The sequence below is a fragment of the Engystomops pustulosus genome, chromosome 4 (genome assembly GCF_040894005.1).
Source record: "Engystomops pustulosus chromosome 4, aEngPut4.maternal, whole genome shotgun sequence".
NCBI classification, from domain to species: Eukaryota; Metazoa; Chordata; class Amphibia; order Anura; family Leptodactylidae; genus Engystomops; species Engystomops pustulosus.
The window spans coordinates 215,511,119-215,536,858 of record NC_092414.1 but is presented as its reverse complement, the minus strand read 5'-3'; the positions used below and the strand labels follow the sequence as shown (position 1 = coordinate 215,536,858).

General features: G+C 42.2%; 1 protein-coding gene across 1 annotated transcript; it reads right to left on the bottom strand.

Moving 5' to 3' along the window:
- On the bottom strand, positions 1-21,763 carry LOC140128308 (uncharacterized). Its single transcript, XM_072149919.1, has 9 exons — positions 21,662-21,763; positions 13,423-13,812; positions 10,092-10,442; positions 6,956-7,333; positions 4,387-4,485; positions 3,241-3,268; positions 2,909-2,970; positions 2,778-2,824; positions 1-1,745 (listed from the first exon to the last, which is right to left on the bottom strand). The coding sequence occupies exons 1-9, from the start codon at positions 21,702-21,704 to the stop codon at positions 1,464-1,466; spliced, it is 1,680 nt and encodes a 559-aa protein (XP_072006020.1). The 5' UTR covers positions 21,705-21,763; the 3' UTR covers positions 1-1,463.
- Between the last annotated feature and the right edge of the window lie 3,977 nt (positions 21,764-25,740).

Here is a 25,740-nt window from a genome sequence, read left to right as displayed (position 1 = left end):
TTTTTCCTTTACATAATAGGTTAAGGTTTGAGCTTTTGTGTAATTTTTGTTATTTATGCATAGAACATGCAGTCTCTACATAGGCTATGCTATAGGACCTGGTAATGCAAATCTCTCCAAGGCTACAAGCAAAAGCTTATGAAGGTTAACACTTTAATATACATGAAGGTACAAAACACTCGTAAAGCATAAACTTATCAGTAAATAAGGTTACAAACAATAAATATACAATACATACAAACAGTTACAAATATAAAAAGGGAATAATAATAATAAAGTAACTACCGGAATAGCTTCAGTTATTGGTGCCGTTGAGGTTTAGCAGAAGTTTCGGGCAGCCTATCCATGTGCAATGAATTCCCAAAAGACTGACAAAGGGGTTTTCCTGAATTCAGTAATTTAAACCCAGTGGGTTTTTGGCCCCACCCCCTGACTGTGATGTCACTGTGAGAGGGAGGTCCGCAGAGAGGTATCTATCCTCAATGTCTGATTTTTGATTAAAATCCCATAACTTTAGATTGGAAGATGGCACAACTGTAGATGTAGTAGTTCTTGGTAGTTATATTTGTTGAATCTATACAATCTTTATCAATCCATATCCATAGTTTTCAATGAAGGCTAATATTGACATTAAAATGTCTTATCTTCACATGATACGACCTCTTAATTCTGGTTCTGAAAGGACCTTTGGAAAGAAGTTTGTCTTTTTATGCTTTTGTCCATGTATTTACATTATGTCCATTGCTTTCACTATGCCAGTAATACCTGCTGGTAAAGGGTTAAAAGTTCTCACCAAAACTTATCTGCCACTGAGACCATGTACCTTAATTAAGGCATTTTTTTCTGATATCCAAATCAGTAGAAATGGGTCAACTTCTGAAGAGAATAGTCAAATTTTCTCCTGGCTGCCATTGAACCACGTCTCTTTTTTTGACTGACAGCTCAGTGTCTCTTCAAATCTCAGCGTGAGTGGACAGGAAGTCCTCTCTCTTTCCACTTCCTGTCTTTACCAGAATGCTCTCCCTCTCACTTGCATGGTGAATTTAGCAGTGAGCACTGTGTAGCAAACTTCAGATCTCCAGACCTTTTCATGTACCCCATGGTGAGTGGGGCCAAGTGGAAGGTGGAGCCAGGTGGTGGTAGTCGATGGTAACAACATAAACAAAGCGTGAGAAAGTTTAGGGGAAGATCTTAATGGTGCGATGAGGCAGATTTGAGCTGGAACGCATGCGCTGCTAATTTCAACAAAAGTGGAAGGTTTATTGTGCCTGTTCTTGATGACTGGTTCCCTTTAAGTAATCTTGATTGAAAAGATTTCATAACAATCATCCAGACTTAAGTAATCCCGACAAATTTGAGTCCCCATATCAGTTTGGGTCCACTGATATTCTTCAGTTGTTACCTGCTTCAACCAGTCCATAACATTGGTTAGAGTGGTTGCTATATATGTCCACTTTGATGTGTTACTTGTTAACCGTTGAATAAATATCTTGAGATGCACCAGTAGGCTTGACAGTTGAGTAGATATCTTGAGATGCACCAGTAGGCTTGACAGTTGAGTAGATATCTTGAGGAGCACCAGTAGGCTTGACAGTTGAGTAGATATCTTGAGGAGCACCAGTAGGCTTGACAGAAGCATACACAACCTGGTGGTCATTGGCTGGCTTACCAACATTGCTTCCACTGCTTTTGTTCTGCTGCAAGTTGGCCACATTTAAATGTGCGTAGAGAACTCCTCCACAATCCTGCAATAAGAAGGGAAGGAATGATGAACAATTTGAGATTTTCTGTAATGAATGGAGCGACCGGTTTAGTATGACTCCTGCTGCACCATTCATTCTCAACGGAGATATTTGAGAGCTCGTCAATGGTGTGATGAAGTGCATGCTCAAACACTCCATTCATGATGATGAGACCATTCTTGTGATTGGTGGAGTCTGCAGCCATTAAATCATTCCTGGTCTGTGGATAACATGCTGATAGGCAGGGGTCTGACCACTGGGAAACATAATGGGATCACAAGAATGGACAGTAAGGATAATTAAGAACATCTTGAGATCACTGTAGGTCTTAGCTGTTAGAGGCCACCAATCTGCATGTTATCCTCTATCCACAGGAGAGGGAACAACATTTTATCATGGAAAAATCCCTGTAATCAGGGCATCAAGAGAAGACCTTCTGCCCATCATAGATAAAATATTGTTGATGGATCTCATAGAGAGTCTTAAAGACTTTGTCAACAAAATTATATTTTGTTAGGCCCAAAGAGTGAGGAGGACACATCTCTATAGAACCTTTTAAACATATGTGGACATCCTATAGAAGAGCAACATTAAGAGACACTTATCCACACAGTGGGGCAGATTTACTTACCCGGTCCATTCGCGATCCAGCGGCATGTTCTCTGCGGTGGATTCGGGTTCGGCCGGGATTCATCAAGGCAGTTCCTCCACCGTCCATCAGGTGGCGCTGCGGCGCTAAAAAGCATCTGAACGCACTGGAATTCACCGAGCTGGACCAAGTGAAGGTAAGCGCGTCCCAAGCGACACTTTTATTGTTTTAAATGCGGCGGTTTTTCCGAATCCGTCGGGTTTTCGCGCGGCCACGCCCCCCAATTTCCATTGCGTGCATGCCAGCGCCGATGCGCCACAATCCGATCGCGTGCGCCAAATCCCGGGGCAATACAGGGAAAATCAGCGCAAATCGGAAATATTCGGGTAATACGTCGGGAAAATGCGAATCGGGCCCTTAGTAAATGACCCCCAGTGTGATCTCACCTCTTGAGCCATTGGAGGAGCACCAGACGGGTCTCTTGATATTTGACCTAAAGGATAATAGAAATATAAAATATAATATTTGCAGAATGTAAAGAAGGAACCTCTCACTACTGATCTAAGGTCAAGCTTACCGATTCCTGGAGAATGCTGGTCAGTTAATGTAATATCTGAGGTCAAGTCATTGATATCGTCCCTTAAAAAATAGGAAGAAGCATTTAAGCATTCACATTTAATGTAAGAAAAATGTGGGCCTTTTTTTCAGAAAATCATAGCTAATTCACAAGTTTTGGGTCAGGAGATGATCTGGATTATACATTGTAGTCAATGGTTGTCCGATATCCAACTACTGTCATAGCCGGAGCTCAGGATGCTGCTTTTTTACGGCAGATCTTCTCCTTCTGACTTTTTTAGATAAGCCAACAAATTTAGCCAATAAACTGACATAACCATGGTAAGTACTTACCTTCTGATATGTTTTTGACAAATAACACCTACAAAAAAATTTGAATAAAATATTAAAATTTAAAAAAAGGAAAAATGATAATACTTCTATTTCCTGACTCGAACCTGAACAGAGGACAACCATTTTGTAGATCATGTGAGATGATAAGATGCTGGATGAAAACAATGGGGTCTTTTGGAGACACTATATTGTGGAAGGGGTGAAACCATGTGACACCCCACTTCATGTTCCCTGGATGCAAGAAGGTAGATTGTTTTGGTGGTTCCTTCTTGTGGGACGTTGGTGGTTTTCTATTCCTGTTGTTTTTTTTTTTTCATGCAGACATTTTGGAAGGGAGATGTTACCTCTGTGATCTGCTGTATCCTCATCTAACCATAGTAGGAATCTCTGCTTCTGGTAAATTTTTGGTTATTATCTGATGAGGAGAGATGGTCTATAGAGGACCTGAGTGTTGAAACCCAATCTACGATATTATAGGCCAGAGGTGGCGAACCTATGGCACGGGTGCCAGAGGTGGCACTCAGAGCCATTTCTGTGGGCACTCAGACCATCACCCCAGGACAGAGTTCACCAAATAGGACCAAATCCACCAAGTCCCAGGCAACTTAAGAGATGCTGCTCTCAGCACTATTTTAAAGCAACATTTCATTAGCTGTTAGGAACTGCAGGAAAAGGGAGATGGTGTTGACAGAACTGCATTATCTTTGGTGGCCATCCTGCTGGACCAACCATTTTTCCTCTACAAAGAGACCCTGCAGAGAAGCTACAATGAGAGTCTGAATTTGCCCTCCTTCTTTCAACTGTATTGGTTGCCTCAGGGGTGCGATACAATTGGAAGAACAGGTAGCAATAAGTTACTGCTTAAAATGCCATGTTGGCACTTCACTGGAAAAAAAGTGGATTTTGGTTGTTGTTTGGGCACTCTGTCTCCAAAAGGTTCGCCATCACTGTTATAGACCTATTCTTTGAGTATGTTACCAATTTTGTTATCTTGTTAAATTCCTATGAAGATAAATCTTGAGTTGACATCTGTATAGACCAGGAGCATCTGCTAAGCCCCGATTTCTTTTGTGTATTTATAGTTCTAATATCTGGGTTTTTTTGTAAATTGTATCTGCACTTGGTGGAGCCATAACATCAACTTACCTTTTCTCTTTAGGTAGTAGAGGATGACGACAACACATAGACTAATGACCACCACCAGGACGACAGTGATGACATAGATCCACGTGTTATTATTAGGTTCTGCAAGTAAAACAGATAATGAGACTGTGGACAAAAAATACCATAAGATGACTACACAATATGAGTTGTAATAAAAATGATGTCACCCGCCTTAGTCTAATAGAAGAGGTCTGGTCTAAAAGTGTCTTCCTTTCCTTAGTATACAGAACACTCTGCACTTCCTTTAAAAGACTTCATTTCGAAGTTTCTACTTCTCCTCTGCTACCAATCCCATGATGCCCCAGGATGGAATCACATGACTAGCCAGAGCCACTTCTGTGCTAGATGCCCTATGATAATCCTCCCCGCCAATTGTATATTCACCGTACCATAAGTACATAGTCAGGGAGGCTGAGATGTGATCTTCTCAATATATTTGTGTGACTGTCTGATTATTAGTAGTGACTGTGATAGCAGTTTCTGCCCCCCCCCACCTATGAAGAACATGTGTGGTACAGACCATTATATCTGTGATGAGTGACACATGCTGCATATCTCCATAGACTCAAATACCGAAAAAGTGTCACCAGAGGCAGATTCACACTGCTCCTTGTGATGTGGAAGATCTCCCGGGGAGCGGGGCAGGTTGGGAGTTCCAGCATCATGGCTCATGGCTGGGTCACAAGTGTCAGTGGTCATGGGACCACTTTGGTCAATGGGGGGCATTTATCAGCATTGTAGAAAGGAAGAGCGGTCCGGCACTCCAGCGTCAGGATAAAATTCCTCATATTTTTATTATGTCCATTAAAACAGGGCATTAATACAAAGCACCACAACCAACGCGTTTCGACAAGAACTGTCGACATTTTCTTCAATACTGTGTCTCTGATCTCTGGATTGGCTGACGTGCACACAAACTGAGTTTCAGGCAGTCGGGTGAGCGGATCTTACTTTTCTTTTTAGTAATTTATCAGCTTTGCCCTATAAGCCCCCTCTACGCCATGTGAGTGTAAAGGGGCATGCAGGAAGCGAGACCAGCACCATAGCGGGCCGGAGGGGGTATTCTGAGCAAAACAACTCCTTGCTATATCCAAATTTGCATGCTGAAGCCTCCGGATGTATCCCGCAGCACTAGAGGGGCGGGGCTTCAGAGCATTGGCATACGACACGTCTCCCCCAGTGTCTCCAATCCGTTTGGTAATGTATGATGAAACCTCAGCACTCTGGTACTGATGTAAACATCCATAGGCTCTGGCTCTCTGATGTATCTAGCAGCAGCTGAACTGGCGCACAATTCTATGCCGGGGAGGGAGTTCAGCTATTGCTGCCGCCTGTTCAGCCCTGAATAGTCGCAGGCAATAACTAGTGTACAGGTGGAAGTATACTGTGGGAGACATAAACATAAAAGGAAAAGAGGTGCAGGACATGCCTGTCCACCACTGCTCGGTTCTAAGAGAAACTTTCAGTCGCCCTTTTCATGTTTGTGACGGGTACCAGCCATAGGTCAACCAGTAATTTTGAACTTAAGGGGCATCTACCACTGGTGTGTGCCCCCTCTGGCAGGATCTTCTCTTCTTTAGGATTCCATGCCCTTGTTTTTAAGAAAAAAAGGCTTTAAAATATATGCAAATTAGCCTAAGGGGCTCCAGGCCCCATTCACAACTAAGGAGCCTAGAGCCTCTCATACTCATGTGAATAATTTTAAAATCCTTCGTTTTGCAAAAACCAAGGCATTAGAGGCTAAAAGAAGAGCAGATCGTGCCAGAGGGAGCGTACACCAGTATTTCAGTGTTCTTGGTTTACACTCCCTCATCCTGGTGGTAAATTTCCTTTAAAGGGAACCTGTAACTAGCTTTTACCGCTGTATACCCCCAGCTCCCGCAGATCAGGTATGACAGGTCCTTTCTAGACTTCCATCTTTTATTTGAAATGTCACCCGTTCACCTATAAAAAGTCATCTCCAAAGTCATGTGACAATGAGCAGAGAAGAGTTAGACCGGCCTGAAATGAAACCTGCTGCTGGTGTCATATTAAAGATAAGAATGTCACCTTTCAGATCACATCAGGCTTGTGGTTCTGAGACCTACAAAACCAGTAGATTGGGAATGTGACCTGCAGATAAAAATAAAATCCCCATCGTATGTTTTTTACTTTTTATGTGTTAAGTTCTGTAGATCACAGAACCACATGCCTGATGCAGTCTAACAGAGGAGATTCTTATCTTTAATATGACACCAAAAACATGTGACATAACAGGTAAACGGGTGAGATTTCACATAAAAGAGGGAATTCTAGAGAGGGAATTTCATTCTTGACCTGAGGGGGGTGCTAGTTTTGTAGGGTAAAATCTGGTGACATGTTCCCTCTAATTTCCTGTTGATGATATTACTGGGACATCCCTTTAAAAGTTTAGGTTTTCAATAAATTTGAGGATTTTTTTGTAATCTATGACATTATAGGAAATGTGTTACAGACATGGAATCAAACAGATGATAATTTATTCCCAACCATAACAAGTGACAAATAAATCAAGGGGTGTCCTTGGACTTACCTCTAGAACTTGGACTTAGCTCTAGTTTGGTCCCATTTCCACACCGAATAGTTGAGTCGATTATGTTATTTCCCGTACAGAACTTGAGCAGCACAAGGCAGTAATATGTTGTATCATCCACAATGTCCACCCCCTTTATATGGAGATCGGCCGGTCCTCTCAGCTCTGTTCTTCCTCTGTAGCTGGAATGAACCATCTCTGGGAAGGGGTGATAGGCATAGATACCACTTGGGCTGCCCACTCTCCAGAAAACCTCAGTCCACAGAGGGTCAGTGTCGTATTGGTGTCTGTATGAGCAGCTGAGGGTGGCAGAGCCGTCTGTGTTGTGCGAGGTCACCTCTGGTTGCTGGACTTGAAATGCAGAATTCTGTGATGTATCTAATATAAAATATTTGTATGAAAATTTGTTTCAACTCAATTTTTATCAACTTTTCTAGCGATATTTTTATGTCCCTGAGGATGTCTATGTTGGAGATGTTTCCTAATATTATACATCTTCTCAGTAGACAGTTGTGTATCCCACTGGGTAATGGAATTGCATAGCAGATACAGAGTATTAGACCACCAACAAATAATGTTGTGGTTGTCATTGGATCAGTTTCCTTCTCTCCATAAATTTGATGTTGGGAACAATCGTTCTTATGAGAATTTTTTCAGCCAATTGTTTCCTTGTGTAAATCAGTCATTACTTAGGGATCAATACACCCCAAGGGCTCATGCACGTGACCGTCAGGGGGGTGTATGTACGGTCCCAAGCTTGTGGTAGTACGTGGACGACTATGGCAAGCCGTAGCTGCAAAAAGATAGAGTCTGCTCTATCATTGGCTGTGTAGACGGCTATGGCGCACGGGCTCGGTACGGTGAGCTCAACAAGCTATAGCCGCAAGCCGTAGTAGCTGTATCAATGGCTGTGCTACTCTTTTCTATGGAGAGGGGCGGCCGATGTATGCCTGTCTGGCTACGGCATGGCGGGCATAGGTTAGTGTGCACGAGCTCTTAGTTCTATGAATGGCCCATGACTTTGTACAAGGATTTTATAGTACTGATGCAAAAAAAAAAAAACTAAAAAAAAACTTTTTTTGTATGAGAAAAATGGCCTTTTACAATAAAATGAACAATTTGTGGTTACAGTCACAGTGGGCACATTAATTCTTTAGAGTCCCTTCAGGAGTAAACACCCCTTTAGTTTGCACGCTTAGCTATCCTAAGCAAACAATGTCTTAAGAGCACAACGCGTTTCAGGCTATAATTTCCCTTTCTCAATTGTAAAAATAAGGCTGGAAAAAAAAAATAAAAGAACATACACAAAGCACCAGTATACACAAATGGATAAGAACTGTCAGATCTAGAGGGAACCAAGGAAGTAGCCAATGTCTAGTGTGGAATAAACTTGAATATTATTGTATACTTCAAGAAACTAGTTGTTAAAATAGGTACTTACTAAATAGTGAATAAATAAATGCATAAATAAGTACACAATATAACAAGGACAATATATACAAGTTAAGGAAAGATTGAGAAAAAAATGGCAAAAAAAAAAAAGATAAAATATATGTAGTCCCAAAGGGTTAATAATTCATAATAATGAGGAATGTATTTACAAATAAACTGTAAGTTCATGAAGGAATCACATAATTGGTGTAATGAGTGACTGGACAGACACTTACCTGATGCTCGGGTTCAGAAAGAACTATACCCAAGGTGATCAGTTTGGTTTGATAAAGATTAGGAGGGTGGAGCGGTTCTGTGCTCATTCTGTGAGGCGGAGCATTCGCTGTGGTGTTGATCCAACAGTTTAATGGTAGTCTAGTGCAGGCATCTGAACGCAAAGAGCTCGGAGAGCATGCGCGCTGGGAGGGTACCCATCCGTTCCCAGACACCAACACCATGTATTGGGGGGCATGGACATGGGGGCAATCGGTGTAAATGCATGTTTGACAGTGCAATTCTATACCCAGGGAGGCAAATGAGTGTGTCGGGGGAATTATATATATATATATATAAATATGAAATGGGATTGGGGTGAATATATAAAATCAGGACTCTCACTGCCAATCACTGTGTGTGGGTGGAGTAATCAGGACTCTCACTGCCAATCACTGTGTGTGGGTGGAGTAATCAGGACTCTCACTGCCAATCACTGTGTGTGTGTGGAGTAATCAGGACTCTCACTGCCAATCACTGTGTGTGGGTGGAGTAATCAGGACTCTCACTGCCAATCACTGTGTGTGGGTGGAGTAATCAGGACTCTGATTGTTGGTCACTGTGAGTGGGCAGAGTAATCAGGACTCTCACTGTCAATCACTTTATGTGGGTGGAGTAATCACGACTCTTATTACCAAGTAGTGTTTGTAGGTGGGGTAATCAGGTTATGCATTACCATTCACTATGTGAGAGAGCTTATCATGAAGCTCATGTTCCCTCTCAAGCGTTCTTTAAAGATTTCCAAAGGAAATTCTTCTCCGACCATATTCATCTGTGACGGAGATCAGCCTCCTTGCCTACATCTTATGCTTTTCTCAGGGCATCAAAATCTTTATTAATATGGTTTTTTAACATTATAAATTTAACGTTTCCTTCAAAGGAAACCTGTCACCAGCTAAAAAGGACATTCCTGGTGACAGGTTTCCTTTAAAGGAAACTTTAAATTTATTATGAATACAAACCATATTAATAGAGCTTTTGATGCCCTGAGAAAAGCATAGCCCCCGTGACTCGCTGGATTGTGCCGGCTTTTATAAAGCACTGAAAGACAAAAGTATTTTAATACTCCTTGGCGCAGATTTATCAGAAGTGTCGGAGGTAAAACTGTTCTAGTGGCCCATGACAACCAATCAGAGCTCAGCTCTAATATTAGCTGTAGGGAAATGAAAGCTGAGCTCTGATTGGTTGCCATGAGTAACTAGAGCAGCTCTGCTCACAGACACACCTGATCAATCTCCCCCTATCATTGGAGAGGCTTTTGGAACCTGTCACCAGCTCAAAATTACCTTCCTGATCACAGTTTCCCTTTAATAATTTTCTTTATAGATATCACAAACTGTATTTTCTTTTACATTTTAAAAAAAAATATTTTACCACATTTTTTTTTTACCAAATTTTTACATAGAATGAAAACCTAAACTGATAATCTTACCAACGACTACCAGCTGGGTGGCATGTATGGGTGTCGCCATGTTGTCTCTCCTTACACGTGTCCTCACGCTGCAGCAGTAATACTTGTTGTCCTCTGATGTCACTCTGTTTATTATTAATGACACATTCCGAGGAAAATCCTTCATTGACCATCGCCCTATATTCTGTAATCGATTATTGTGATTCCATGTCACAGGATTATCTTTACTATCCGCACACAGATCGCTGCTCCCCATGGTCCAGGTGACTTCTTCTATAAGATCGGGGTCTTTATAGTGGACGTCACATGGTATAGTGACATCTTCTCCGATAACAGCGGGAACCACATCCGCCTGCTCTACGGAAAATTCATCTGCGGTGATAAGGAACACAAGTGTAGATCAGGGGGATGAAAATGAAGAAACTAGAGAATAAGTTGGCAAGGAACCATACTAGAGTGCCATGGGTCTCAAGACGTTAGTAAGGATTCTGCTAATCAATATAATGGTACGTGCTATTACGGCCAGAAGCGGGAACCGACTCACGAACCAGAAGCAGCGGCTGTAGCCGGATATCACAGCTGAAACCGAACTCTAACATCCGCGATTGGAGCCAGCTCAGATCACATGTGTTAACCCCTTACATGCCACGGTCAAGGATGAGGGTAACCGGTGGCGCTTACCGGGTATGCCGAGTGCCCCGAGGTTGCTTGATGTTTTCCGCAGTAAGACCCCTACCAGGTCTGGCTGTATACTGTCTGGCATGCATCTGAATACCAGACAGTTTACACTGTACTGCAAAACCTTAGACTTGGACTTAAACAGTAAAACCGTAAACAAAATAAAAAAAATATAATATATAATATAAAATAAATAAGTAAAATATAAGCCCCTAAAATGTCAAGTTCCAATAAAAACACTTAATAAAGTATAAAAAACACAAAAACACAATAAAAACGCCTCGTATTTGCTGTTGTTTCGTCTGTAAAGATCTGTATGATAAAACCGTGAGAGCAAAAAATGAAAAATGTTCAAAGAAAGATATTTTTTTTTATTAATATCCTTACAAAATGCTGTAAAAAGCTACAAAAAAAGCCAAAATCGGACTGCTAAAATGAACGTTATAACTCGGTGATGCAAAAAATAACAGGATTTTTTCCAAATTAGATTTATTTTGTAAAATTGGGAAAAAATAAAAAATGAATGAGGTGTTTCCCTAATCGAGGCGACCCATATAATAATAACAACATATCACTTATGGTATGCTGAACAGCCAAAAAAAAACAAAAAGCTCTTACCAAAATTGATGATTTCTCTTTCCTCCAATTAATAAAATCTTATCAATTAGATGGCCCAAAATTATGTACCATAAAAGTTCATCTCACCTGAGGTGGGTCCAATGATATTAAATGTTACTTGCATTGCCCCTCCTTGTTCCTGATTGACAGGTCTCACTCCTAGGACCGGCTGGTGTATGGAACTAGTACTTGGGGATTGTCTGATAGTATACAACTACAGACAGTTACAGCTCCAGTTATCAGGCATAGAAAATGCTGTGTCAAATGTTTGTTGAGAGAGAGTTCTGTAACAGGTATCATGCAGCACTTCATTTCATGTGAAAAGGTTGATGTCATCTTTATCCAGTAACATTAACACCTGCTCCATGCATGTATCTGATCACATAAGATCACAGCAGCCTCCAGGGATGATTGGGAGGAGTAGAAGTACATGGAGGCTGCAGTGATTTCATGTGATCAGATACATGCATGGGGTAGGTGTTAATGTAACTAGGTAAAGAATCGTAGATGACATCACCCTGTTCCCCGTTTTGTTGGAGGGGATGAAGCGATAGGGGAGCACACGTTATGGTTATTCCTAGGGATTCAACCTGAAAATATATCTCTGGTATTTTGAAGTATTGCTGTATGATTAATGCAAATACTTCTATTTTATATGCTTGCTGAATATGCTGAAACTAAGATGATGCCAGAGTATGGATGAAGGTTGATCACAGTTTACTCCTCTGTTAGACTCCGCGGGCTGATATTTTACATACGCCACCAGTGATTTACAGATACTGCCTATTCCAGGCAAAGAGGCACCTTTTGCTTCTGTGATGCCCATGTGATAATTTACTAACCAATGGACTATGGACATTACTTCTTTATCTTTAACTAACCAAGCCCAGGTCCTGCCCCACTGAAAGTCTCTGTATAATCCTTTGTGACATAAATAAATCCTCTCACATCTGCCTCACCTTGCATGGCATCAGGTCTCCACAGAGATTGAGATCTTATATCATGCTCCTGTCCTGGTGTAATTTCCTTGAGCTCACCCTGTTGTATAAACAGGGGCAAAACCTCACAGTATCATAACTACCATAACACATGCTAATACCAAACTGTCTCCTCCCACAACTTTTTTGCTAATAGCTATCAAGCAATTCCCAACTAAATACAGGATTGGGATTTTCGCATCTCATCATCGCTACTAAATTGGTGCTCATCAGACACTGGGAAGGGAACTTATGCCCAGCTATTGAGGAGTTAGTCAATCTGATAAACTCTGTGTGTACAGTATGTAATAATAATATTAATATATGTAAGTTAGACTGATTATAGTTTGTTAAGCTTCAATAACGCTGTTGGAAAAAAAAATGATATGCCTCCAGTGCTTGTGCATTGTTGCAAGTACTCACAGAGGCTGGTTATGAATATTTTGGGTACAGGCACTGAACTGAGAACAAATATTATGCAAATGAGGTAGATCAGGAGGACAAATCAGGTGGTGGGATTGGAACTTGGTTGGCAAACAGAAGGAGGAGCTGTGAGTCTGCGCCTCCCCTGCAGGGTGATACAGATAGAAGAAGTAGGAGGAGCTATGAGTCTGCTCCCCCTTCACCCTCCAGGGTGATACAGATAGAAGAAGTAGGAGGAGCTATGAGTCTGCCCCCCCTTCACCCTGCAGTGTGATAGAGATAGAAGAAGTAGGAGGAGCCATGAGTCTGCCCCCCCTCACCATGCAGTGTGATACAGATAGAAGAAGTAGGAGGAGCTATGAGTCTGCCCTCCTCACCCTGCAGTGGGATACAGATAGAAGAAGTAGGAGGAGCTATGAGTCAGCTCCCGCTTCACCCTGCAGGGTGATACAGATAGAAGAAGTAGGAGGAGCTATGATTCTGCTCCCCCTTCACCCTGCAGGGTGATACAGATAGAAGAAGTAGGAGGAGCTATGAGTCTGCTCCCCCTTCACCCTGCAGGGTGATACAGATAGAAGATATAGGAGGAGCTATGAGTCTGCTCCTCCCACAGGGTAACAGTGATCTAAGAATAAATATATCAGTAAATAATTCACCTTTATACAGCATGTAAGTGCCATGACGATTCTGCCATCCTTCGGGTTTAGATCCTCCATGTATTTCTACTCTACAGCAGAACATGGGGCGATCCGTCCTCCTCAGATCTCTGATTGTGATGGTGGCTGATCCATCTTCTATATGATTTCCCACCGGTGAGATTCTCCCTGTATAGTTACTATGTGTCCAGTCTCCTGTGTGGTTATATATGAAATCACCACCTCCACAACGATCCGGCAATCCTCGTCTCCAGGACACTCGCACCTCTCCAGATTTCTCCTTTGGACATGTGAAGTTACACGTCAGAGTCACGGAGCCCTTCAGCGCTACGTGGACAGACCCGCGCTGCTCCGCACAGTATGTCTCATCTTTTCCATCACAGCCTCCTCCTGTAGAGACAAACACCTCAGTATCATGTCATGTGATTCCCATTACCCTTGTATTATCCTGGAGCACATGAGGAAGGCGACAATATGGTAATAATTCAAAAATATCACATTGTTCAATTATCATTTAAGCTGCAGAAATACAGTTAAATAAAATATTCGAAGATATTCGGTTTTTTTATTTGCCTATCTTCCAAAAAAACGTAAAAAAATGGCACATGCATGCGTCAATATGGAACCAATAAAGAGTAAAGCTTACCCTGCAAAAAGCAAGCCCTATGTAGTTCTCCAAATTGCTTTCGTTTTGACTTCCAAAACATTTGTTCCTCATCTGGTACAGATTCGGGGAGAGTGAAAGAGATTGAAAACATTTATTCCCTAGTCCTTACTAGTTTATTAAAATTTGATAACCTCAACCTTAAATGAAAAATATTAGAAATCTCTTTTGCATTCTTTGCGTCACCAAATTTTACCCCATTACTCCCAACCTCCTTAGGACGGGTATGAAATGTCCTTTCTAGACTTCCCTCTACGTGAAATGTCACTGTTTACCCACAAAAAAAAAATCTAGTCCATAGTCATGTGACAATGAGCTGAGAAAATTCACTTTTTGCCACAAAAATAGCGAAACTGTGTCCTAACAGACCACCAATAATCATGTACTCGTACCTTTGTAGATCAAAACATACCATACTCTTTATTCAAATCATATATACATAAAATTTATGACTCATCCAGAACCATGACCTGGAATTTTTTATATTTGTTTAAACCTTGAACCTGTACCTTGTATCCTGCCTGATTCGGAAACCCTGATGCCAAACCTGTTCCAGAACCCTGATCTGGGAGCCAGAACCTTCACTCTGAACCCTGCTTCAGAGCCTGTACCCTGGTCCTGAGCTTGTACCCCAATCCTGTCCCCTGATATGTCTACATATTAAAAAACTTCAACGGTTTTGTTTGAGCCTTATAAAATCCACAACATGGTCACAGACTGACGCGTTTCAAGCTCTTAGTCACACAGCAGGACCTGCTGTAAGGTGTCAGCCTCCGACCATATTTTGGAATTTATAACGCTACAAGTTTTAATCAGAAGAAACACTGGAGGATTTCCTTATTTGGTCCCTGGATCTCTACACTTCTTCGATGAGTCTTTCTAGTCATGTGTTGCAGCCTACTTCTCGTCTTCTACCTACCTGTACGTAATCGTTGCTAGGTGTGATTTGGTCTAAACTGATGGAGATGTCTATCTGACAGCAGAGTGTACATTACGATATCCCAGGGGTCCGGAGCTAGGACTGGAGTTCTGGAAAACTAGGACTGGAAGTCTGTACAACAGGCTTAATAACCCCCCACCACCACCACCACCACCAATGAGATCTGAACCATAAAAGAGTCTCTGACAATAACAAACCAATATAATAGTATAACATAAAATAGTGAAACACTTAATAAAAGCTTATTTAAATATTGGGGGTTCAACTCTCTATCAGTTCGTCTGGAGGCACTGACTGAATGATGGACTGAAGGTCTATAAAAAAAATATGCTCCACAGAGCTGATCTTGAGGGTACCGGACTCATCAGGCAGCACATAGGGCTACTGATGGAGCGGAGCGTCATTTCAGATGTCCTTATCCTTGACTCTATAGCACCTGGAAACATACTATTGGTACCAGATTCAAGGCAGTCTGAGCTACAGACCAGGAGATACGGGCAATAGAACATATCGTTTCGAGCTAAAGATAGAAATGCAAGATATAATACCAAAATGTCAATTTTATAAGTAAACTGGAAAGTTTAACATACACCCTAACCACCCTAATCAGAAGGGGCTACTAGTTTGATGGGGTAAAATCTAGTGAAAGATTAAGGACATGTCCATTTTAAGACTATCCCAGCATGAACATTTTGCAATATGGTGAGAAGTATGTGCCAAGTGTACAATGTTTAGGCCACACGTCCCCTAGAGTCTGAACTGTTCAATGAGAAGCTCCAAAAATGGATGAGTTCCTTATCCACATGTGAACAAAACAATCTGAAAAAGGTTCTAATCTTGATTAGAAGTTATTTTGTGATCTTTAGAAAACTAGTGGAGCCAGATCCAAGAGCCCTAGAAAGTCCTACTAGTGAGTATTATAAATAGGGAAGAAGAAGGAACCGGACATAACAAATAAACTCTCAGACAAAGGGAGGATCTCACCAGTCAAGGAATCCAACAAGTCCAAATAGACATGACACAATATACTTCAGAAATCAAGAAAAATTACCCCAAAGTGACTCAATTTCCAGGTAGTTCATCATAATGGGGCAGATTTACTTACCCGGTCCATTCGCGATCCAGCGGCGCATTCTCTGCGGTGGATTTGGGTCCGGCCGGGATTCACTAAGGTAGTTCCTCCGACGTCCACCAGGTGGCGCTGCTGCGCTGAAATCCGCTGAAATGCACTCAAGTACGAATCCGTCGGGTTTTCGTTCGGCCACGCCCCCGATTTTCGTTGCGTGCATGCCAGCGCCGATGCGCCGAAATCCGATCGTGTGCGCCAAAATCCCGAGGCAATTCAGGGGAAGTCTGCGCAAGTCTGTGTGATTTCATAAATGGAAAATTATGGTAAAACTTAAAGGGGTTGTCCAGAATTAAGCATTATACATATAGGATACAGGGTTGGTTGGAATTTCATGGAGCTTGTGCCACTAATCTTCTTTGCTCTTTGGCCAAACCCCTGAATGGTTGAAGGATCAGCCAAACTGCTAAATGTGATTGTGTTATTTGTACAGTATTTAAACATTATGGGCCCCTGTTTTTCCCAGGGCCCAGTTTTGCCTAAAACCAAGCCTTACTTCCTCTAATCCCCTACTGTTTAATTGTCGTTTGTCGCATGGGCAATAGAAACACCTTATTTACTAAGGTTCGCGCTGCACACTTTCGTTGGACTGTTCACCAAATTCCGGGATTACACGGCATGCGATTCCTTTTTGGCGCAGCTGCACTGCTTTCATGCGACACTATTTAGTGGCGCGCTGTCAGACGATCCGACTGATTCGGACTGAGCGCTGGATTTAACTTTCAAATTGTGTCACAAGCCCAAGCAGTTACATGCATCAGGAATAAGAAGGTGAACTCCGGGGACCTGAGCGGGGAAGGACAAGACATCAGGCGCACAATCTTAGTGAATCGCGGCAGAGTGCATTATTGTCGGACAATGCACTTTTGCATTGTAAGTAAATGTGCCCCTGTTAGCAACAGAAATACCTTGAGCATGCGCAGTAGGAATGCTGTGAACATGAGCAGGAGGAACCCTGTGAACATGCGCAAAATAAATACTGTAAGCAATAGGAATGCCTTCAGCATGCGCAGTAGGAAAGCTGTGAGCATGAGCAGAAGGAACACCATGAGGGATGGTTTTTACGGGGAATCCGAATCCCTAATTTACATATCAACTCCCTCATTACTTTTCCAAAGACAACCTACTAAAGCACTTTATTATCCGCGCTGATAACTGTTAGGATCTGAACGGGCATCCTGTGGCCTTTCTGGTCAGTTCTCTACCTCTGATTGTTTATACCTCTCTTTTTGTTATTAGTGTTTCTGCATTACCTGCTGGGTTTCTAGGTCTCAGTTATGGTAATTTGTGTCATCCTATCAGGAGTGGCCGGGCTCCATTTACGGCTGGTTTTGTCATTCAGTATTTGCTGGGTATTGTTGTATCTGCAGCTTATCCCTGGCTCTGTTTTGTAGGAACATTTATACTTTCTAGTAGCTTGTTTCTTTGTCTGTGGTGAGAGATTCTGTGTAGTTTGTCTCTCTCTCTAGTATGCACTCACCACTTTCCTGTCTGTACCTGTTTGTGTTTATGGTGAGTGTTTTTGGACCTGCTCTGGTTGTTACCTGTTATTCCTGTCCTCTCTATTGTCCTCCTTCCTGTATTCAGTCTCGGTTGTGTGTTTGTGTGCATGCTGGGAGTGCTAGTTTTTACTTGTAGCAGTCTTTTCATTAGGGGGGCCCAAATTTAATACACCAGATCCTAGTATTCTTCAGTCCTTTCCCCAATTCTGGAAAGGTCTTCGTGTTCAGAGAGAGAGAAGTTGTCGGATCCGGAACCAGTCCGGGGAAGCTGACCATCACCCGCAGGCAGGGACTAGCTCCGCCATAGAGTAAGGGACAGTTTTCCCTTCCCTGTTTCCCTAGTTCTTGCTGCTCTCTCTACACAGTGTTCTGCTTCCTTGTAAATCGTGACAATAACAAGCGACAAGGTGAGCTGCCTGGACATGGGGACATTTTGAGGTGCTTTTACCTGCAGTCAAATTCTGTTTCAAGACTTTACAACCTTCACTAAGGCCAGGAAAATAAAACAAGGAACTGTGGTACAACCTTAAAAGAGTTCTGAACACAGATATAATTGCTAAATTTGGCTTCAACTTCCTATTCCAAAAATAAGTACTATCAGATAATAAGGTTTATGTCCCCAATTGAATCAAATTAGAAAACTGCCTGTATCAAAGGACATTAAAACACAAAACTTTATTGAGAATTGTTAAAAGCACTCGGGCTAAAGTGCTATGTAGCCAAAGGCCCAGGACAAACAAATTATAATCACAGGCTAAAGGGGATCCAAACGAACATCTCAGGGGTCTGGTGTGTATATAACTTGAGTATTGCTTTATTGTAGTCCGGTTATCCACATCACCCATTTTTTTCCTTTTTTTCAGTTGTAGCTGTATTAGATGAGGTCATCACCCCTATTGAAAAATACTATCTTGTCCCTTATGTAGCATATTAGTTCTACATGCTCGCAAAGAGAACGCATGAGTATTCACACCAATCAGTCATAACACCTAACGCGTTTTCCCGCTAGTATGTTACTTAGCAGCGGCTCATCAGAGGTGTAATCATTCACTCAAAGATAATGCGGTGGATTCGGGTCCGGCCGGGATTCACTAAGGTAGTTCCTCCGCCGTCCAACAGGTGGCGCTGCTGCGCTGAAGTTCCCCGGAGGCGCGCTGGAATGCCCTGAAATTCACCGGCCTATACCTTGTGAAGGTAAGTGTAATTTTCGCAACACATTTTTTGTCTTAAATGCGGCGGTTTTTCCGAATCCGTCGGGTTTTCGTTCGGCCACGCCCCCCGATTTACGTCGCGTGCATGCCAGTGCCGATCGCGTGCGCCAAAATCCCGGGGCAATTCAGGTACAATCGGCGCAAATCGGAAATATTCAGGTAACACGTCGGGAAAACGTGAATCGGGCCCTAAGTAAATGAGCCCCAATGGGTCACTATCTCAGCTGGTATGGTCTGGTGAGCCACCGTTCATGTGCATCATGAACGCCGGCATTGGTACTTCCTATTCCAAGATTTTCCCAGAGCTTTTTAAAAACTGCATAACATTCACAATTACTATAGGCAAGACCAATAGTCTAAGGGGTTGACAAAAATGGAGGCTCCATATATTTCTATTTAGTACTCATAAGGCCTCCCAATGGAGACCGCCAATGATACACAAGAGCTACATATCTAAAGAAACTACATTGGTGGCACCGCAGTGGGGTCTCCTGGTACCCCATCACATGAAAATTTGCTCCTTAATAAATTAATTGCTAGAATAAATAAATACTCCATGTGTTCTCAATTCCAAAAAATGTGGGTCGCACCTAAAATAATCACCGTAGATCCATAGCATTTAAGACTATAATGAGACAACAGGAAGAGAGTTCTGATGCTGCGTTAGGGGGACTATGCCAATGGCATAAAAGTTACTTAGATTGCCAAAAGCTACACACGCAGTCCCCAGGTTACATGCAAGAGAGGTTCTGTAGGCTTGTTCCATAGACACGCAATGGAATGGCAGCGCACATGTGTGAGTAGCCTATCCATTCTTTTGGGAGTCAATGGGGTACAACAGACCCCTGTCCTAGTGATCCGTGGAGATAACATCACTTATACCCCCACCGATCAGCAAATTAGCCCCTATCCTGTGGGGCTGTGACCGAATGACCCCTTTATTTTTTCATGAATTGGACCTACTCAGCACAGCGCCGTTTTATTGATGTGCATTCTGGGACTCGATTACAACGCGGAGACTGAACACAACAATGGGGCACATTTACTAAGGGTCCGCAGCCACGAATCCGTCGGGTTTTTCCCGAATATTTCTGCTTTGCGCTGTATTTCACGGGATTGTGGCGCACGCGATCGATTTTTGGCGCAATCGGGACAACCCGAAGGATTCGGAAAAACCGCAGAATTTAAAAAGCCATTTGTGTCGCAAGATCAAGCACTCACATACACCAGAAAAAAGCAGGTGAACTCCGGCGGACCTCGGCGCAGCAGCGACACATGCAGGATATCGGCGCACGCTGGATCGCGACTGGACCGGGTAAGTAAAAGTGCCCCAATGTGAAGGCAGTCGGTCATTTTGGGCAGACGAGAGTTTTCATCACATTTTGCCTCCTCCGCAGAAGAAGATAAGTTATTACCATAAAGAGAAGCTTCATATCCAGTACCTCCGTCTTTTACCTTACGGGAATTAACATTTTGTGATTGTATTTAATTATGTGCAATAAGATTTGTGGGTCTGTGCATTAATAAGATTGTCGAAATGAACTGCGGTGGAAATTGAAACACGTTTGGTTTTCATGTGAAGAAATAACCATCAAAACCCTTCAGAAGTGTAAATGAATATCCTCTTATATAATATATATATAACACTTGTCTACTTGTCTCTACATTAGGTACCCATCAAGACTTTATTAATACCTAAACTCATGGAAAGACTTTCAGCATCTGACATTTCCAGGGGTTGTGGACCTGGCATAAGAAATGAACAGTGGATACTGGAGAATGGATTATAATACAAGTGGTTTGGGTGGTAGCTCGTGGCCAAAGCCATTTAACGGGCATATAGCCACCCAAACCACCCACCCACCATATATTAGACTGAGAAGGACCGTCACACAAGAGATCCTTGTACATCTGTTCCTCCTCTCAATACACAAATGTACAAAAAACTTCAGATTGAAATCAGCAGAAGGGACGCATCCGCCATTCCCAAGGGGCTGATTCTAGTGCCATATGTAGAACGTGATTCCAGACTTGTGGGGGCCCATGGTGGACTTAAGCAGCCCCTGTGGAGAACATGGTATCCTTTTATGATATGATTTCAGGGATGTAACTGTTAGTTGTTGTCCAACCGTTATTGACGAGGAACCTTACATTAATCGGGAGGAAAAAAATTGGGGGGAAAAAAATCACCCAAAACTTCCCTAGGAGTATGAGCCACATGCAATTTTGTTGATTCTTTGTTACATTTGTTTTATCCAAAGACAGGAATGCGTTAACAAAGCAGAAGCTATTTAAAGGAACAACTTTAACTTCTCCTTCCTGCTGAATCCTCTTCAGCCTTTGATTCAAAAACATCATCAAAATCTGCACCCAAAAATATCCAATTTTGTCCCCAACTTAAGGCTAGAAATACAGATGGGGTTGTGTTGCTTTTTTTCATTTAGATGTGTGGCTTTGGCTTTCGGCAAGAAAAAAAAAATTAAAAAAAGCAGAAAAATAAAAATTACACCTAATCATAAAAAAATGAAAGATCCTAAAAGTGGTTAAAATTAAAAAAGGTCAAAAATTTTTTTATGAATCCTCACATAATTAAATTTTCACATCTGGATTAGGTCCTACAAGGACTCAGTTTTGGAGTAATACAGATTGATTGTTTCCATAAGTTTATAGATAACATTGAACTTCAGGTCAGTTAAACCAAAAACAAAAATCTACATAAAAGATGTCAACTGCCTGAAAGCCTCCTAAAAACAGGTGGTGACACAACACATAGGACAAACAACCCAAAGAACTGACCTTGGAAGATGAAGACCAGCAGAAGAAGACGAGCGGCTTCCATGACTGAAATCTCCTTATTGATTGCTGTCTTTCATTCTTCCTACAAATCGCGAATTTGAGAAAACGCAAGTCATTTCCTTTATCTCAACATTTGTGGTCGAGAGTTCTGCTAAAGAGTTCTGCTTTTCTGAAGCCTAGAGATGTGCGGGCGCTGGCTAGTTATGTTTTTACTTTTTTGCTGGTTTTTAGTAAACATTAGTCTATGGGCCTCATGGTTGGCTCTATGGGGAAGGGGAGGGGTTATCACAAATCTGACGGGTCTCATGTACCGACAGTCCCCGGGTTACATACCTGGTTCATGTAGGTTTGTTCATAAGTTGAATTTGTATGTAAGTTGGAACTGTATATTTTATAATTGTAACCCTAGACAAAAACTTTTTGGTCCCTGTGACAATTGGATTTTAAAAATGTTGGCTCGTCATAAGAACCAGGATTAACACTAAATCTTAATTGCAGACTCCTTTGACAACTGTTATAGCTGGTTATTGTAGCCTGAGGCTAAAGTACAGTAAATTACCAACATCCAGGGGTCCGTTTGTAACTAGGGGTCGTCCATAAGTCGGGTGTCTTTAAGAAGAGACCGCCTATACTTAAAAAAAGCATTTCTATAATTTTTTCATTTTGTTATATATGGATGAGGGCTCTTTATACATAATAAAGATGATATATTCCCCTCTCACCCCACTCCCGTACTATTGCAGAGCCGTTAGAGCCAGGTCTCTGTTTGTATACAGTGGCTGGCAATACTGTCCTGACCACCTCCTATTTGCAACAGCATTAGTTTTTGGCTGTAGAAGAAAAACGGCTATGGTCAAGATGGCACTGGTGGCATCTGTATACAAACTGAGGCTGCCAATGATGGCCCCGCCACTTAATGGGAGGGGAGAGAGATGTAAGTATATGCTCTTTATTATTTTTACAGCGCCCTTAGTTATATATAAAACAATTGAATACCTGGACAACCCCCTTAAAGTGAACCTGTCACCAGGAGTGTCACTTTTAGCTGGTGACAGGTTCTAATAGTCTCTGCTACGCTGATCCTTAAAATGTCTTTGCCAGCATTCTGAATCATTTCAGTAGTTTATAATAGTTAATTCGCATTACCTGCCTCCCTACCAGCATTGTGCGCTGAGTCCTGGGAGAGGGGCTGCTGCAGCCCCTCCCTCCTCTGCCTGCTCAATGCAAATGACAGGAAGTGGGGAAGGAGCATCAGGGCCCCTTGGATTTTTGTTACAACATGGATATTTTAACTTTAGATCCTTGCGGGTACTGTTACATTTTACATTATTGTTTGTTTTTAGAATAGGTTAAAAGTCAGAGAAACAAGGCGAGATCAAGTACAGAAAAACAGGTGACATGTGTTATCTTATCAGGAACTAACACTGTGGAACCCATAAGTTCTACCTAATGTGCTGGAGAGTGACTTGGAGCAGAAGACATGGCTAAGCGTTTCTTAAGCTCAATCTCAAATTAAAAAGTGAAGCACTGTGCCCATGTCCAGGGAAAGGTGTGCAATGGACGGCAACGGACAGGAACTACTACCTACCACACCCACAGCTACTTCATCAATCAGGATTTTGTACAAATTTTCTCTATACAGCCAATCGCTGCTACGTTTGAAGGAAAATGAGACGATTATTAAGGCCACCACTACAGTTCCTTCAGCCTTCACCCAGCCTTACGGCATCACTGTATACATGTTATAAAAAAATTCCATGAGCTGAAATTCTAAGAATTCATGCAATCCTTTTTGTAAAAATCAAGCGAAAGGGGAATTAAAAAGTTTGTTAAATGGAAGAATGTAAGTATCTGTGCAGTATGTTAAGGAAGGAAGTAAAATCAGGAACGTAAAAGGCATCACTCGGGGCATCTGAATATGGTCTCTACTTCAAGGTTCTCCATTTTGGGCTTCACACTTATTAGGTGGCTATGCTTTTTTAGCATTAGCTTCTCTTTGGGTAATCTACAGGAATTTTAGCAGCATTTTAAACAAAGTCTGAAAAACAAACAGGAATTAATGCCCCGACTTATGTGGCTTAAGGGGGCACTATTTCTTTTTATGGGAAGCAGAAATATTATAGTCACTACAATGCACCTCTCCGGGAGGCCCACACAAGGCTGTACATAAGGAATCCATGGGGGTGAGGGGTGCTGTATCTGATGCATCCATAGGGGGTGGGGGCTTTATATAAAATACCCATGAGGGGGCAGTTTGGTATGATAAACTAGGGAATATTTTAGTGAACAGGAGGTTTTAGTTAGGAGGTTTAGAATTTTTAATGCTGCCATGTGAGTTCACTGCAATAGGGTCCACTGAGGAGCTGTCGCACAGGAGCCTAATGAAACCTGGAGCTTACCCTGCTCCCCGATTTCATTATATTTGGTGTTCCCCCCTATTATGGAGTCCTTCCCCATTACTTTATATATGGTGCTTCCCCCAGAACTTTACTTATAGTGCCCCCCCATTTCTTTACATATGATTGTTCTCTTCACCCAATTATTAGTTTACACAGTGTACAACTTCCCACACAAAGTTGTTCTGTCCGTGAATTGTTGCTGTAAAAAAATAATAATTGGACATATTGGGGCACATTTACTTACCCGGTCCTGTTGCGGTCCAGCGGTGCGTTCTCCATCGAGGATTCGGGTCTTCCGGCGATTCACTAAGGTAATGTGCCCGATGTCCACCAGGTGTTGCTGCTGCGCTGAAGTCCGTCGGAGTTCACCTGAGTTCACCATCCTCTTCCTGGTGCAGGTAAGCGCGTGTCAAGCGTCACTTTTTTTTTAAAAAAATTCTGTGGTTTTTCCAAATCCGTTGGGTTTTCTCCCGGATTTTCGTCGCGTGAATTGCGCCACAATCCGATCGCGTGCACCAAAATCCTGGGGCAATTCAGGGAAAAACGGCGCAAATTGGAAGAATACAGGAAACTCGACGAAAATGTGTGAATCGGACCCTTATTAAATGACCCCCATTATTTTGGACTTGTTGGATGGAAATTTCAGTAAATTGCAGCCATCAAGGAAGTCCTGACCCGGCTGATAGGAGTTGTATGGATCAATGGCTACCTAAGAGCTCCTAACATCACACAAAGACAGACCACCAGGAGAGGTGATGCTTTGTACTCCAATAAGACAAGCATTGGCCATACTTTCATTGTCCACCATTCAGACACTGGTTGTGCCAGTTCCAGAGGATACCATACAGAACCCGAGGCACAGGCCCTTTAGTTCCGCCTGAGAAGGTCCACTATAATATTGAGTGGGTGGTACAACTTTACTCATCACAGCCTTAGGCATAAGGTATTTATCACATTATTGTTGGGTTGTGGAGTTTAGAAATGACTGTTTCTCAGACTCTGGAGGCGTCGACGAGTGTCAGAGAATTTCACAAAAATTAAAAATAAAAAACAGAAGGAAATGTTGTCACAAATTCTCACTTCATTTGTCGTGAAGCAAGAAATACATGAGGTTCAGATGATGAGTAGGACGCTGGCCTTGATAAGGTTCTACATACTAATCATGAATATCATAGACTTTCATCACCTCACACATCGGGCTATTTCTGTCTCCAGATACATATCGTTTTTTCTTAAACATCTGCAGGGTTGGTTTCTGTTTCCTCTACACAAAAACAAATCAGAGGAAACATTAGGAAAGTAATTATTCTAAAAAGGAAAAATAGCAGGCACAGAACCATTGAGGAGATGCTCACATGTATGTGTCCACCATTGACCTAAAGGCCTTCTCCAAGAATAAAAAAAAGGTCTTGTTAAGCTCTAAACATTTTTAAGAGTTTCTACAAAAGGTCCAGACTATGGGGCACATTTGCTTATCCAGTCCAGTCGTGATCCCGCGACGCGTTGTCCGACGCTGATTCGGGTCTGCCGGGATTCACTAAGGTCATGCGCCCGATATCCAACTGGTGTCGCTGCTGCGCCAAGGTTAGACGGAGTTCACCTTCTTCTTCCCGGTGCATATAAGTGCTGGTCTTGAAACACAAATTCTTTTTTAAATTCAGTTTTTTTTCCGAATCCGTC

What these genes read in the sequence shown, in the direction of transcription:
- LOC140128308 (XM_072149919.1), bottom strand. Translation starts at nt 21,704, where the DNA reads ATGGAAGCCGCTCGTCTTCTTCTGCTGGTCTTCATCTTCCAAG. An exon ending in CTACTACCTAAAGAGAAAAG is followed by an intron (nt 3,269 to 4,386) that starts GTAAGTTGATGT and finishes ATTTTTTTGTAG; the next exon opens with GTGTTATTTGTCAAAAACAT. An exon ending in CTCCTCCAATGGCTCAAGAG is followed by an intron (nt 1,746 to 2,777) that starts GTGAGATCACAC and finishes TTCTTATTGCAG; the next exon opens with GATTGTGGAGGAGTTCTCTA.